Source organism: Poecilia mexicana, unplaced genomic scaffold (genome assembly GCF_051168715.1).
Source record: "Poecilia mexicana isolate PSO_F unplaced genomic scaffold, ASM5116871v1 scaffold_23, whole genome shotgun sequence".
NCBI classification, from domain to species: Eukaryota; Metazoa; Chordata; class Actinopteri; order Cyprinodontiformes; family Poeciliidae; genus Poecilia; species Poecilia mexicana.
The window spans coordinates 4,378,785-4,394,949 of record NW_028263392.1 but is presented as its reverse complement, the minus strand read 5'-3'; the positions used below and the strand labels follow the sequence as shown (position 1 = coordinate 4,394,949).

General features: G+C 42.4%; 1 protein-coding gene across 3 annotated transcripts in view; it reads right to left on the bottom strand.

The window, feature by feature from the left end:
- The window catches only part of sox5 (SRY-box transcription factor 5), a 250,688-nt gene that overhangs the window by 50,604 nt on the left and 183,919 nt on the right, over window positions 1-16,165 (bottom strand). For all 3 annotated transcript variants that reach the window (XM_088003581.1, XM_088003582.1, XM_015006532.2), the window contains one exon: window positions 2,864-2,950. In XM_088003581.1, the coding sequence (XP_087859707.1) occupies window positions 2,864-2,950 (87 nt within the window). The remainder of the gene's footprint in view (window positions 1-2,863; window positions 2,951-16,165) is intronic.

Sequence of the window (16,165 nt, the reverse complement as noted above, 5' to 3'; positions counted from 1 at the left end):
TCACCAGCAGTGTTCATATTTTCCGTGAGTTTTGAATTTAACGAGTCTGTTTTTAACCTGGCCAACCTGAACACCAGGGTGCGCTCAGCTTCTTGTCATCAGGCTGACATTCAATGTGCACATGTAAAACGTCTAATAGTGTGAAGGAAGGCGAGGTGAATCAAAGTCTTTCTTTCCACCATCTACTGAGATGCGCTTGATGTTAATGATCCTCCTCTATGTGAACATTTATTCTGTCTCTCCACCTCCATGTAACGGTGAGTGCATATAGTTCGCGATGTGAACCGCATGGGGCCTTTTACCAACACCTATGGCGCAGGAGGCAGCGGCGGCTCAGAAGCACTTTGTTCCCGGCAGAAAGTTCTTCAGTGGAATTTGATTTGGGGGAGAAAAAAAAAAATGCAGACGTGAGAGAGCAGCGCAAACATCTTAACTTTTCCACGCACACACACAACATTACGTAAGTACAAAGACACACTCGTCGTGGTTTCAGCAGATACGAACTTAAACAGAGGCATGCATATATTGCTCCCCAGCTGCTGGTGTGCGGCGCGCCAAGCGGGAAGTCCCTCCGCTGAAATGTCAGCGCGACAGGGCGCTGGAAGAGGGGGTTTGATCAATGGAGCCCCCCCTCTAGATGGCCAGGCCCCTCAGTGAGCCTCTTTGATTACATATTGCTTTGCTTCCTAATGAAGTTCAATTACTGGAGGAGAACGACGGCTTTGCCCCGAAGTTACGGGAAATAATAGCTGCTCTCCTCTACCTTTCTCTCATCTTTTTCTCATTTCGGTCTCTGATTCCTGCATCCGTCCGTCTTGGATGTTAAGTAGAGGTGAGCTTCAGGAAAAAAAAAGATGGACCCACAAGGACGTAGTTAACTTTATGACATATAGCCAAGGAAGCGGAAGGTTTTACTTTACTTTTTTTTTCTTGAAACTTCAACCCAAATGGCTCCCTCACTCTGAAAGAAATAGATTGATGAGCCAATAAACAGAACGTGACGGTTATTCTTTTTGAAAATGCACCAGCTGGTCCGGCTTAGAAACAGAATCCACAAGATGGTAGGGATGTTTGAATGGTTACCAAGAGAAACAAATCTAATGGGTTTCCCACGGTTACCATTACTCCCCTACGCTGAAATTATCAATAACGTCACATCCAGTTTCAACACTACTCAGAACGCAGCATTTCAGAAGTTAATTAACTTAATAACTTACATCTACATGACAGTTTAAGCAAGTTAAATAGAACTTTCTCGGCTCCATTTGTCCAACTTTGACACCCTCAACATATGCTAAGCTCATCAACCGCAGATTTTACCGTCACCGGCGTTTCCAAGCAGAGCCTCCATAAACATACTTTCACATTGCGCAGTAACTGAATTTGACTTTAAATGGCTTTCCAGCGCACAATAAACCAACATTTTTGTGGGGGAAAAAAATTAAATGTCTGGGGATGAAATTTTCCAACAGGAGTTACTGCTTCATGCATCGTGGGATTTGTAGTTTTGTCACAACGTAATCTTTCTCAACCACAGCGACGGATCACAACACAAACAAATCGCCCTCAGAAGAAAAAGACTTTCTGTCAAGATTGCTAAAATGACAGATGAGCAGATACAGCGTCTTACAAACTTCAAAATAAAAGCCTTGGGGATATAAGCTGATTTCCTAATAGCTGGGTTTATCATGTGTTTGGGCTGCAGCTTGATATTTATGCCTGAAATAAAAGGCACTTGTAAAATTTAAGAATTGCTTGTAAAACACTGAAAATGATCTTAAAGCTGTTAAATATGTCATGAGTTCAGCTCAGCAGAGAGAAACTAAGCAGTTATACATTTGCTCATCCAATATGCACTGGAGTCTTTATTTTACCTATTAGAGGTAAAATGCTTTTTGCACAAATCTCACTGAGGTTACCATCACCGTCTTAAACCGATGAAAGCCCATCTAGTAAATTCATGAAGTATATCCTGTTGTTTTCATGTGAATCTTTATTAAAGACCCATTTTGTAGCATAATAAAGTAGATACGTTAACCTCTGTTTTAAAAATGCTACATCAAATATGACTTAAAAGAAATTTTTAAAAGAAACTCCATTATAAAGAGTTTCAGAAAGGTCTTTAATCGCTCCTTAATAAATGCTTTAACAATGTTTTTAGAAGAGTTTCATTGAGAAGTAGCTCCTATATCGAGCTCAGCAGACACGCAGTTCCACCAGGTGCTTGCTAATTGCTGCTGGCTAGTCTGAAGGAGCAGAGTGGGGGCTCCGTGAGATGGAGCTTTGTCCTCTCCCACGGCGGTTGATTTCTCAAACAGGCATAAAAGCCTCAAGGCAACACTCCAGGTATGTTTTTGATGATGAAGTAACATTATATCATGACGCAACGCTCAAAAAAGTCAATTTTACAAAATAGTGTCTCCTTAATTAATCGTATTTTATTCATACATGTAGTCTCACAGAGATCTCACTTATAGGAGAAAAAATATAGTTTAGACGACAGCCTGTGTGTAGGTGAGAGTCAACATGTGACTAAGTAAAATAAAAAAATGTCACTTTTACTGCTACTACTACTATTATTAATGATTGTGATAATTATAATGTTACAAAAGGGTGATTTTTGGAAGCATGAAAGTGTATGCTGTAAACAGGGTGCTTGCTAACTGTTTTAACTTTTTACTCATTCCAATCATTGTAGTTAATTTGTATAAAACAAAGCTGAGCTCATCCTGGATTTTAAAAATAATAATCTATTTTTCTGATAACGCAACACAAAGTCCAAAACTGGACTTTGTATGGATTCAGTGGTCGTTACCGTTACATAAGCGTTGCTTTATGCCGTCGTTATTTCCTTTTGCCGTACCTTTAATTTCTCCGATGTGCCCTGAGCCCATGGCCAAAAGTTTATCCTTCCAGTCCTTTGACAACAGCCTCTCAATGCTGGGGGCCTCTGTTTAGGGGAGGAAGGGAGGGAGGTCGGGGGGTGAGGGTTTGCAGAGGAGAGGGAGAGAGAGAGGGATTCAGTTGGCTGGCCAACATGACAATAAAGCTCATTTAAAGTCCATTTGCTGTAATAAAGGCAGCGGCGGCTCAGCCTAATGGCCGCATCAGCAGGAAAGAGAGGGAGAGGGAGAGAAAGAGAGAGGCGGAAGGAGAGAAGCTGATAATCGAAAAGAGAGCAAATCTGAAAAACAAAAACAAGTGAGCGAAAGGGAAACGAGCGAGAGAGGAAGAGAGAGACGAGTGGAGGACAGAGAGACAGACAGAGAGAGGCTTTTTCTCCCCTCTCACCTGCTGGTAGAGAATCATTAGCCCTGTGGGCCCTGAGACAAAGAGGGCCTTAATGCACCCGCCACAATGGACACATTATCAGCTAGCGCTTTGTTTTCAACACACACTTCACACAGTCTCTCTCTCACACACACACACACACACAAAGCTCTGCACGGGCACACACGCAGAATCCCTAATTATGATTCTAACTGTGGTCACAATTCTGCACAGATGTACACACACACACACACGCACACAGCGGGAGGAGTGGAAATGTCACACAGGAGAGCATGTGCATGGAGAGACTCAGTCCTGAGTGTGTGCATACAGACTGCACACACACACAAATCAGAAAGTTACACACAGTGGTGGAAATTACATTTTAGTGTGAAGTCTTCCTAATCATTTACAGAGAAACAAACTGTTTTGAACTTTTGCGCACACTTCAACACCCTGCAAGTTTCTTCTACGTATTTAAATGACACAATTTCTAACTTTAACAGCGCCACACCCAGCAGCTAAAACAGAAACACCCTGTTTACATGCTGACACACAAGTATTCATCATCGAATGGCAATTCCCAAACCAATATCTGATGGTTTACTTCAGCTTACAGCTGTTGCTCATGTTAACTCGTCTTAAACTTACAGTAGACAAATTGTCACTGTTTTTGTGACTCAGTGATGGATTCAGCTGCACACATCATAAGCAAACACCAATAAACCCATAAGTCACCACCACACTTAAAGTTTAAGTGCGTGGTTTTTAATGGCACATTTTCATGTGGCCGATACGATTCGCCGTCAGTAGAAACATCTGTCGGCTGTTTTTTGATGTGATGAACCGGGTTGCTCCCATGTTTTTTAAAGAAACTAGAAAATCGAGTTGGACCATGAAAGCACTTAAAAAGCACTGCTTTAAATTACAGTTTGATTTTTATAAACCTTTTTTTTTTTTTTTTCATATTTTTAAAGACACAAACACATACAAAAAAAAAGCTGAGGGAAGTCGGAGGGGGCTCAGAAGGAAGGACTCGACCAAGACACTATTCGAGTAAGAATCACCCTTGTACAGGCGTAGATGTTATTACCAAAACAAAAAAAAAAATCCAGGTTTACATCCTTGTTGAGCTGAACAGCTGTTCTTCACATCCATCCATCGTGCTAAACATTATTTATTTCACTACCAATCAAAAACTGATTTCCTAATGGTTCCCTTTAAGCCGCGGAGGTATCGTCAAGAGACGAGGATGGCAGAAAATGGAAGATTTTCAGGATTCAGTAATTCCTTCAATCACACACACACACACACACACACACACACACACACACACACACACAAATCAACACGTAAGGGACTAAAGATGTTTGGGCTTGGCAGAGAAACACACACACACACGCACACACACACGTACCTCCACTGTTATGTGCCTCCAGCTTCCCATGAGGGTTCAGTGTTGTCCTTTTCTTTTGGCTTTGAGACAAGTGCATTCACGCCCTGCTGATTACCCTGGTCGCACGCTCCCAGACACACACACACACATATACGCACACACACACATACACACGGTCAAAGATCAATACTGAAGTTCAAACCAGGCCACCTCTGACTTTTCCTGTTCATCTCGCCTTCGTCCTTGTCCTGGCCTGTCCTTGTGTTTGCTGCGTTGACAGAGATTCAGTCCCTGACGCACCCCGCCACCCCTCCCTCCCCCGGTGCTTCCCGTCTCCCTCGGGGTGGGTGGGTAAGAGGGGGGTGTTGTTTGGCTGAGCGATGAAGGTATGAAGCAGGAGGAGAATGTTCGTCTAAAACAGGGAGCAGTGAGAGAACACACGTGTAGAAGAAGCAGACTCCTGCAGCTCTCCCCATGTCAGCTGTCTTAGCATCACCCCAACAGGTGCTATTAGTCCCTGCACTCCTTCTTTCTCTCCGTCCCGTCTCCCCCTCCCGCCCCACCCTCCACCATCCCTCTTTCCCTCAACAATGACAGAGGCTTTTAAGCCAAAGAGCTTTGACAAGTGAGAGGGAACAACAAATGGCAGTGTCGCCCGTTCTCTCTCCGTCTCCCTCGCTCTCCGTCTCCATCTCCTAGTTATTATTTTTATTTATTAACAGGGCTGCAGCCATTGTCCCCGGTGACAGGCCGGGGCCACTTTAACTATTAATAAAAGCCAAGAGGCTCTTTCATTGTGTGGCGGACGGTGAAAAGGGAGGAAGTGGGCAGGGGGGAGCTGGAGAGGGAGGCTGGAGAAAAGAAAAGAGGAGCTGAATCTTTTAGTGAGCCGCTGAATGATGCGGTGAACCTCCACTGTCGCCCAAACCATACTAAAAAAACACCAACATACAAACTTCTGAATAGGTTGGAACTGTCACCTTAGAAAATGTCACTCTGACTCCCAGCTATTAGCTTCTCATTGCTGCTGTTTTTGGCGCATTAGAATGCTGTCAACCTCCAAATGTGCTTTCTTAGACGACTCCAGACTCCGAGACAACAATACCCATCGCGTCTGGCACACATCACTTCCAGAAAGCCTCCTTTTCACCTCTGCCACATTCACAGATTCAATACTTTTATCTTCCATTTCAGTGAACAGAATGAAAACAGCTCATCTATTTTGGCCTGCGTTAGACATTTGAGGCTAAAAAAAACATCCAGCTGCAGATATATTTGTCATGATCCTTCGCAAAGATGTGTAAAGAAATGTTTTTAAAATGCCAATTTGGGCATCACTCCCCTGCCTGAACACCCAATGACGACCACAGGATGTATTATTTTCAATTACAAAGCACTTTACAAAGACAGGTTACTAGGATTATTGGAAGAGAAGAAGGCTTACAGAATGACGCGACACTGCAAAACTCCAAATATACATTTGTGATGGTAGGACAGAAATTGTCATTTTCTGGTATGCTGCACAGGCCAGGTAAACTTTTTAAATGGGCAATTTAAGGTTTAGGCAAGTCTTGTAATTTGTACGTTTTTATTATTTAAAAAATATACTTTCTAAAGTCGAAAAGCAAGTTTTCTTGTCTTCCTTATTTTGAAGCGTGGCTAAAACAGCTTCTTCACCAGGTCATATTTGTTCCACAGGGGGAACAGGAAGTCATGGATTACTAAACGGTGAGAGAAAAACCTTTTTCCAGACATTCATACAGATTCCCGTACACCTGATGCCAGTGATTAAAAAAACAACACACAAAAAAAAAACAGTTATTCACCTTGGATTCTTTGTACTTAATTTAAACAAAAATAAACAATATTAAAAATAAAGCAGCCACCTCATTTGTCAGAGCCTGAATATAAAATGAATATGGCACAACTCTTTCCATGAAACTCACAAACTACTCCCTCATCTTCTGGCGAGTGGCATGACGCCTGTTAGTGTGAGTGTGTGTGTGTGTGTGTGTGTATGGGATGGGTGTATGATGGCGGTGAGGTAAGTGTGCGGAGCTTGTTGCCCACGCTGGGGCGGGAGCTGCATATTTCGCGGGGTGGGGTGCTCTGAGCAGAGGGCGGAGATGGGACACCCACTCACCTCGGAACAACAGTAATGCCAACGCATTTATGTTTAAGCTAACGTATTAAAGCTCCACCTTCCTATTTATGTCCTGTCTAAAAAAAAGTCATCTGTATGTTCCATGTCATCTTGTTCCAGTTGCTTATTAGTCTCATGATGAATGAAATATCATCTCTCCTGATGTCTCTGTGTCTCACTCAAATGTTTCCCCAAAATATTTTCCCCCTCCCCAACTTCTCTTAGCTTGCGTCGAAACACCTTCTCCCTTTCTTTGACTTTACAGCACGTCTCATTTAGTCTCTCGTTTTTTTTTTGTTTTAGTATTTTCCACACAAAATTATCGATGGGAGATGTCCTGATTGGAATCCCACTCGGCTGAGGAGGATTCTGGGAAAAGCAGAGTGGGGAGAAAAAAAAAATGCTGACAATAACTCTGGACTCCAGTGCTATTATTTTGGCTCATTGGCTCAAACAGAGTCAAGCTGCTGCCCTGCGGCTGAGCCAAAACAACCCCGTCCACCTGCCGAGAGAGGGAAACCGCGTACATATGTGTGTCACGGCGCCCCCACCCCCATCCGGGCTGTTTCGGATCCATGGTGAGAGGCGCAACCTCTGTCCGTCTCACAAACAATATCTCTCCTCTTGCCTTCTCTCTCTTGCTTTCTATTTTTTTTCCCCCTCAGACGTTTTGCTTTGAGTCACCCACAAGATGCCAGCTCCATTTTTCCTATTATCTCATATTTGTGAAGACTTTTAGAGGAAAAAAAAAAGGGAGGGAACAGAGGAGGAAAAAAAAGAGGAGGTGGGGTAGGGGGGAAAGTAAGACGGACAGAAAGCTGGGGCTCTCGGGCGCGCAACAAAGGGACCTCTGTGCCAGCGCCAGGCCCAGCCAGGCTGAGGAGAGGGTGGGGGTGGAGGAGGAGGAGGGTCCACAGGAAAGGGCCCCGGCTTGAGATCCCCGAAAACAGTCTCCACATTGACTTAAGCCTTGGCAGCGGCGGAGGGAGGCTCCAGCGACTCCACCTTCCTTCATCCCTCTCCTCCTCCACAAACACAGTAAGGGTCAGCGTTGAATAAGCAGCTATAGGAGCTCGGGTGGAGTTTGTCTACGACTGTCCACCCCGAACAGTGAGGCATTGAGCCGGCAGGCAGGGAGTAACGGGCGATAATATCTGATTAAACACACGCTCACCGCTGATCAGAAACAAAACCATTAAACGAATTCAAACAAACACAGAGCTTCAGAATGAATTCAAAGGAACTTTTTATTTTTCTTATTTTTAAACACCACGTCTGCACCGGTCAGACCTCACCCATAATAATCTGGGTTACACAATCGAAAAGGAAAATTTCAGGATAAGAAACGCTGTACTGGGGAAGCACACCTGAATATTTGCTACATTATACAAATTACAACTAAATTTATTCTCCTGAAGGACCATCTGCACTGTTCACTGCAAAAATACTAAATCTTACCAAGTATTCTTTGTATAGTTTTGAAATAAGACAAACATTTACTTTTCATCAAGATATGGGAACTTATTTTAGGTCAATAATTCCTTTGACACAAAAAGTATTTGGTAGGATTTTGTGTTTTTATTGTGTAAAAAGTTATTTCCTTCATACAAAAAAAGGAGGTGCTGCTGTTTGAATAATATGGAGCAGCTCACACCTCACGGACAAAAATGATACAACACTGAATGACTGAATGTTTAATATAAGATTTTTTAAATTGTTTTCCCCCCAAATCACATGCTCATTTATTTACAGCCTGTTGATGCTGCTCAGTCTGGCTATTCCCTCTCGTCGTCGCCAACATGCTCCATTACGAAATGATGATGTTGATATTTTGATGATCAATTCATGTCTGGTTGAGCTGGGCCGTGTGTGTCTGGACACAGTTTTCATCGATTCCTTCTAAAGACGCTCCAATTGATCCAAGCCCTGCCAAGATTATGGGCAGTCTTTGGTAAGAGAAAATAAATAACTTATAATGTTAAAAAAAAAAAAAGAAAAGAAAAGAGGAGTCATTTTGATGGTTTTGAGGAGAAACAAATAGAGAGGAGATGTATCAAAAAGCTTTTTGTCCAAGCCCACCCTTACTCCACCACCTCCGCAAGGTTAGCAGCTAAAAGTACCAATTACTGCCTTGTTGTCGGGGAGAACGGCGCTTGGCAACAGTTGCTTCAGCGTAAACATTAAGATCCCTCTCCTTGCTCTCTAACCCCTTCGTGGTGCTTCCTAAATACAGTAAAGAAAGAGATAGGAAGATGCGACCCGGTGCGGCTCCCCCCCCCACCCCACTGAGGTGGACTCGCTGTCCACTGTGTGACTCTTCCTTCAGAAGCAGCTCCACTTATTAATAAAACACCCAAGAAGAAGATGAAAGAAATTAGCTCGGGTTCACACAGCGTGGCACGACGGCAACTTCACGAGATTTGTTCACCTTTTTGGGCGAAGCGACAGGGGACATATGGCCATCCCCCTGGAAGAACGTCTCCAAACACATTTAGGGGCGGCACACCTGTTAGCGGAAAACTGCGAGTGTTCACACATAAAATCGCTTGCCAAAACACCTGAAGTGTGTCTGGGAAGCAGGTTTTATTTCGGTTAATTTAAGAAAAAAAGAGGGAGAAAAAAACGACCCCCCTCACGTCCCGATCACGCTAATACGAGGCGACTGTGGTGTAAAAATATATATACATAATTTTTTTTTTTTTTAAATCATTCAGCTATCACAAAACAACAGATGTAGCAGGATATTTTTTTCCACCCTAATATTAGGGATTGTAAGGATGTATAGCAACAAGCTTCTGCGAAATCCGACGCTCCAAGAATAGGCCGCAACACATAAAGCGAAAATTTACAAGGGTGTCAGTCAACAATTTAATAAATTGAAAATCCATTTATGTGAATGCGGAGCTCTGCCCTTCACTCCGCTGCCTTTTCCCTAACAGATGGTGTTGTGGGTGCTTATGTCCAATTTGATTTGAACCAAACCCTCAGCCAATTTTTACACTGGCATGAAATCTCAGCGAGCCAGATCCACACACTGGCAGTCAGAAATAGCAGCGGAGAGGGCGCGACATTGTGAAAGAACGATGAAGGGCAAAATCTGGAGCGACATTTGAGAAAGTCGCAGAAAAACTTTCCCTGTTGTTTCACTCCGGTTGTTTGTTTTCTCTCTCTCTCTCTCCCTCCTTTTGCATGTTTTTTTGTGCTGGGCTGGTGAAATTACCGATGCTATCTTAATGCTTTCTTTTTTCATTTTTTTTTTCCTTTTTCCCTTTGCAGGAGACAGAGAAATGTTCCTTTCACACACACAAGTGCACCATTTTCCCAATTGCCTCCATGACCTCCATTATCATTAAATGGCGTTTGATAGCATCGAGACATTTGAATCCGCTGTGGACTAATTCTGCTCGGGCCTTGATAGCCGCTGCCACAGCACCTTATTAGGGACAAGTTATGGGAGCAAAAGCAGAAGCCATTTTCATTTTACTGCCTCATACTTTACAGGATGAAGTGTCAGCTGAGGTACTGATAACCACTGAATACGGCCCTCTAATTGCCCAGTTAACAAACACGGCCTCTTGAGAGACTTTTGAATAGATAATAGAGACTCCCATGCAACAATGGCTCATGCTGTGTTTGAAACTGTACGAATTCATTGAGGATTGTTTACAAAAAAAACTGCTCTAACAAACAATAGTGTTTAATTTAAACTTATGTCTTTGGGTCTGAATTTTTTCCATTTTATTCCATGGATAGCATATGGCTAATTATTGTCCTGTCCACAAATTGTCCCACTTGAGGTGTGGATCACTGCAGCTCCTCCAGAGTTACCAAGGAGCATTCGCCGGTTTCATTTTGCTTCCATGTTTAATCAACCAATCAAGTTAATTTGTGCAGCACATTTCAGCAACAAAGCAGCGCAAAGTGGTTTACATCATGAAAACACACAAATAAAAAGCAATAAAAACGACAGGCAGCAATTGAGAAACCATTTGAAGATGGCACATTTTTACGAGTGCCATCATCAAAATCATCAATATATTAAGTTTTCATCTTCATTTAAAGGAACTCCGTGTTTCAGCCGTTTTGTGGTTTACATGGTGGGCTGATAGGTGCTCTGTTAGATGTTCAAAATGTTAGGTTTTATGACCTAATATTGCTGTAAAATTCTCCATAATTTTATTCTGACCGGTCTGCTTTGTTCTTCAGTCTTCATGCTCTTTGGTCACTACCTTAACCTAAAAAAAGAAAATCTTCACAGAACAGCTGGATTTACTAATCAGGCAACTTTAGAAATCAATTGTGTAACCAATGTTTTTAATTTTAAAAAGCCTAGAATCTGCCTCCACATTACGATCATGGACTACTTTGTGTTACGTAAAAGCTGCGTAAAATTCTCTGAAGTTTGTAGTCCATGCGATTAAACGTGAAAACATTCAAGAGATAGGAAGACTTTGCAAAGCGCCGCAAGAGGTCAAACACAGGATCATGATGTTATCTTTTAACCAATCCATGTAAATCTGGAAAATTAGGTTTGTGGGTAGGGGGGTAGGATAATTTACTTATTTGCAAACCGAAATGAGATTTGCGATTCGCTCGATGCTTACACTTAACGGAAAAACTTGATTTATATCAACGACCTGCGGAAGAGCCGATCAGATAAGCCACCAAGAAGAAAAAAATTAAAAATTGTCATGCCGAAGTCGGGGCAAGGAGAGGGTTAACGGGTCGAGGGCCGGCGCTGCGTTTTTAATGCACGCACATCTCTCCCTGTCAAAAGCATCCTGTTAAAGTCGACCGAAGCGTGTACACCGGCTTGTAAGAGTGCGTGTGTGTGTGTGTGTCGTCCATAGTGGGCTCAGGCTGCTGTAATGGAAAATGACACTTGCAATCTGTCTCGTGGCAATAACCCCTCTTCAGCGCTCTTGTCTCAGGCTCGGCGCACGCCGGCGCACACGTGCACAGACACACACATGCACATGCACACACATGCATACGCATGCACATCCACCCTGAATGGTTCTGTCACTGTGGCAGCCCTCGGGCCGTCCTTGTCACTGCACAGCTTTATTGCATCATTTTAACGTGACAACAAAAGAACACATTGTGTATTAGGCCCTACTGTGTAGAGACGGGGAATGGACCCACGCATTAACCACGCTACACACACACACACACACACACGCAGCAATGTTTTCACTCTCGAGTCATGACATTTTCCGTCTGCCTGTCAAAGCAATGACAGAGAGACAGGCAGAACAGCAAGGCACTCCTGACACACTAATGCTGCTTTGCATGTTGGAAGTCTTTTCAAACTGTGCTGAGCTGTGACTTTAACCTCCCTTGTGTGTGTGTGTGTGTGTGTGTGTGTGTGTGTGTGTGTGTGTGTGTGTGTGTGTTGTGTGTGCGTGTGTGTGTGTGGGTGTGTGTGCGCGCATGCAGAGCTGATGGGTGAAGACTGTTATTTCTGATGCTATCATAGTTTTGGCCCTGTCTTTGCGGTTTGATTGACAGTTGGCTTGGCTTTAGACTGGCTTTGCTGGACGGGGGAGGCGGGACCGGCCTATTTCGGTTAACGCGAACACTGTTGACAAGCGCAAACAGACGCGCATGCACACACTTCTCCCTCTGTTTATCTGCCTTGATATCCCTCTCTGTCTCTTTTTTTTCTTCGTCTTTTTCTTCTCAATGTGTGCGTGTGTGTGAATGTTTGTTCCATCTGCGCCATTGATCGGACAGACACAGAGCACGCCGTGGAGTCTTAAGAATAGCCAACATTGTCCCATGCGCTGCCTTAAAGACAGAAGGACGGGACATGTGAAAGCCATTAGACCGATAGCAACAACGGCCCAAAGAGCGGTGGAATGCTCCTCTGACTAACGTGTGTGTGCGTGTGCACGCGTGTCCGTGTGTTTGTGTTTGTGGACGGTTGGAGCCTTACGAGTCACTGTGCTCCAATTATTCACTCATGTCAATGTCTCTTCTTGTAAATCTTTTCCTACTCCCAAGTTTTCCTGGCAAAGATCTCACCGCTTTTAGGCGAACAGAAAAAAAAATAAATTAAAAAATTAAAAAGTTTGATTGGTTGAGGAGATCTGCCTCGTCGATATCGGGTGATGCTGCTGGTTAGGTCACATTCAGATCATTTAGCCATCTGTGGCTAACAAATTGGAAGAGAACTCAGACAAATTAAATGACAATATCAGACTTAGGGAAAGAACTTGGTGTTTTTTGTTTTTTTTTGTTTTTTTTCTTTTTGGCATGTTCGCCTTGATTTGACAGAACAGAAGAGAGAAAGACAAACAGGAAAAACAGAATGCAAGAAACATGCTTTAGAGGTTCAGTTAGCATAGAGATGAAAGAGAAACTTGGCTGGATCTAAGTTCGAAGTTTCGCATGAATTTTCAGCAGGTTGACCTGTTTCACCTAACAGTGCAACAGAAATGTCATGGCTGCCATTTCCTTAAGAGCTAAGAAGTTTGGACGAAATTCAAAATCTCTGAACATTCAGCATGAAGGGTTAAGTTTGCTAAACTTCATGGGACATGTTTTAGTTTAATTTAGTATTTTTAGAGATGACGCATCTCAATCCTGTCTTTCTTTCAGATCTGACCTGCCTATTCAGATTTTAACTGATTATGCTTTTCTGTTTTTGCCTGAGGTTTAAGAAACAAATCTGCTACAGATTGCTTGACAGAAATGGAAGTTTTTAATCAAACACACAATGAAGAAGTTGCTAAATTATCTCTTTTCATGCATCAAATTGTTTCCCCGAGAACCTTCATCTGATTATTGTTAAACTAAAAGTGTGTGTTGCTGTGGGTTGATGCTTTTACAGACCACAAAACGGTGCGAGTTGTTAGTTTTCCTCACTTATCTTCTTCCTATGCATACATGACTTCATTGGACACTTCCTCCTCCTCACTCCACTTGTCCTTTGATGAGACACCCATGACTCTTTGAGTGGGCTAACGGTCTAACAACGTTTGGCTCACGGGAGACTGAAGCCCACAGTGAAAAGTATGATGACCTTGGAAAGAACCGGGTCAGCGTAATCGAACAAACCAACAAACTGGACAAGGAAGGCGGGTGTCGCAATTAACTGGGGTAAAATATGTTTCAGTAGATTTGATACAGGAGTACTAGTGATGTAGCGACTTCAGTGTCGGCTTCGCACACAAACCTGCCCACTGTCTGGGAGTGAATGACTCCCTATCTGCTGTTTGCAGAGTGTCTGGTTTAGGTATGGGCCAGTGACCAGTATCAATGTTTCAAACACAGTTTCTCAAACTGTTCCTACCGTTTAAAGTCCTTAAATGAGGTGCCAGAAAAAATGTTGTGGGGATCAGAGGTTTTTTTTACCCTTGAATGGGGCAGAGTGTAATGTAGCACTTTTTGCTGTGAACGACTGGGAAACTGGCTGAAAGAACGCTATTATACTTTTCTCTCATTACAGCTGTTTGTAAATTTTTCCAGCTGCAAAAGACACGGACAGGCACAGTTTGAAACTAAAGGAACACCACCCTGGTGAATGGGCTGGTTGCTGCTATCAAGGCATTCCAAGACATTTAGAAAGTTAAGGTTTCAAACATAGTTTTTTTGTTTTTACTGTTCCTATGGTGCAAAGTCTTGCTTAATAAGATGCCAAAGAAATTTCCAGTGTGACTGGGTTGAGTTTTTCTTGCAATGCACCTCCTCTGTGTTGCTGCACATTGCTGGTTAGCAGGATAATAAAACACTTTTCTTCCAAAAAAAAAAAAGAGAAAAACATGCCTGTATGGGAATATTTTACTAAATTAGAACCAACATTAGCCTTTATTAAGAAAATCCAGATATAAAAAAAGAGTTGGGAAGCGTGGCTGACATGCAGAATTAACTACCTGAGCAGATAGCTTGACTAATTACTCCACTAATATTAGCTACTCTATAAAGAGCAGAATGACACTGAAAATCACCAAATATCCCATATTTTTGCTTAGGTCTGAGAGTAATGGAAAACAATAAGAGTTAAGATTACTTAACTAGATTAACCAGTCTCTAGTAGAAATAGTTGTTTTTCTGTGTAAAATAATTAACTCATGTTATACATTTTTTACTTAACTCTGACTTTGTGGTATTTCTACTCAAGGTTTTTATATTGTGAAGCTTGAGAACACGAGTATAAATAAAATGCTTCACATTTAACGAGACGCAAAATCCACAACGGAGGGAGCTGAAGATGGAAGACATCTTAATTTGTAGATGTTCTTGTATCTTGCTATTGACTGTCGTGTGTCTGTGTGTATAAATTTGGTGGAGCCACCAGCATGACCGCTCAGTAAGCCCACTACCTACCATCTGACACACACACACAGACGGGAGCCTGCAGACTCTACCCACATCTGAAGGAGACATAAATAGCGCTGCTGAAAACCACTTATACACCACCGATCATTTATATTCATAGTTAATCATCGTTTTACTCACATCACATTTAAACAACAAAGATCCACTACATCTAAATTTAAGCCTCTGTCTGGCGGAAAAGGCATGCGAGTGTAGGAGGGGGAGAAGGGAGGTACTGCCAAGACAAACTGTGACGCAGGAAGACGTTAAACACAGAGATCTTAGATGTACAGGGCCAAGTTTATGGCAACAGTTTGGATCTTTGTTTGTGTAAATCCTAAATATTGCACAGTGGATGATATGAAAGTTTTGGAGGAGTGAAACCCCAAACTTTTCTTCTGATTTCTGTTGAGCTCAAAACGTCACTGCCACCCATTTTGCGGCCAACATGAACCGGCTGAAATTTGCTGCACTGCGAATCACCAAGATTTGAAAGTTGTTGAAAGTTTCCAGAACCTTTTAACAAAATACCTAACTTGGAAAAAGTAAAATAAAATTAATCTGTCCTGTTCTGTCAAGACTTTTCATTTAAAAAACAGACAAATGCCTTTGGGTCCATTCACTTCCGAGTGTTGCAAATGTTATTAGCGAGAGAATTCTGGCAATCAAGTCAGAGCGTAAACACATTTCACAAAGTTAGGCAACAATTTTTTATTTTTTTTTATTTTTTTTAGACAGTTTTCTTCTGGCCAAACGCCTACCTTTTGGCTCAGAGTTTATGTCACAGACTTTCTCTGATCAAATGGAGGTGTTCTTAAATCCTGAAAAATCAATATCAAATTTATCATTTTTTTTATCATTGTCAGGCAGATTTGCTCTTTGGGTAAATGAGAAATTTCTCCTGACTTGAACAGATCATATCTGGTTCATAAAATGTGACAGGGGTTGTATCAAGAGACAAAAAAGCAAATGGAAGAAGACTATAGCTGCGATAAAAAAAAAAGAAAAGAAAAAAAATTCTGAATTTTGACCTC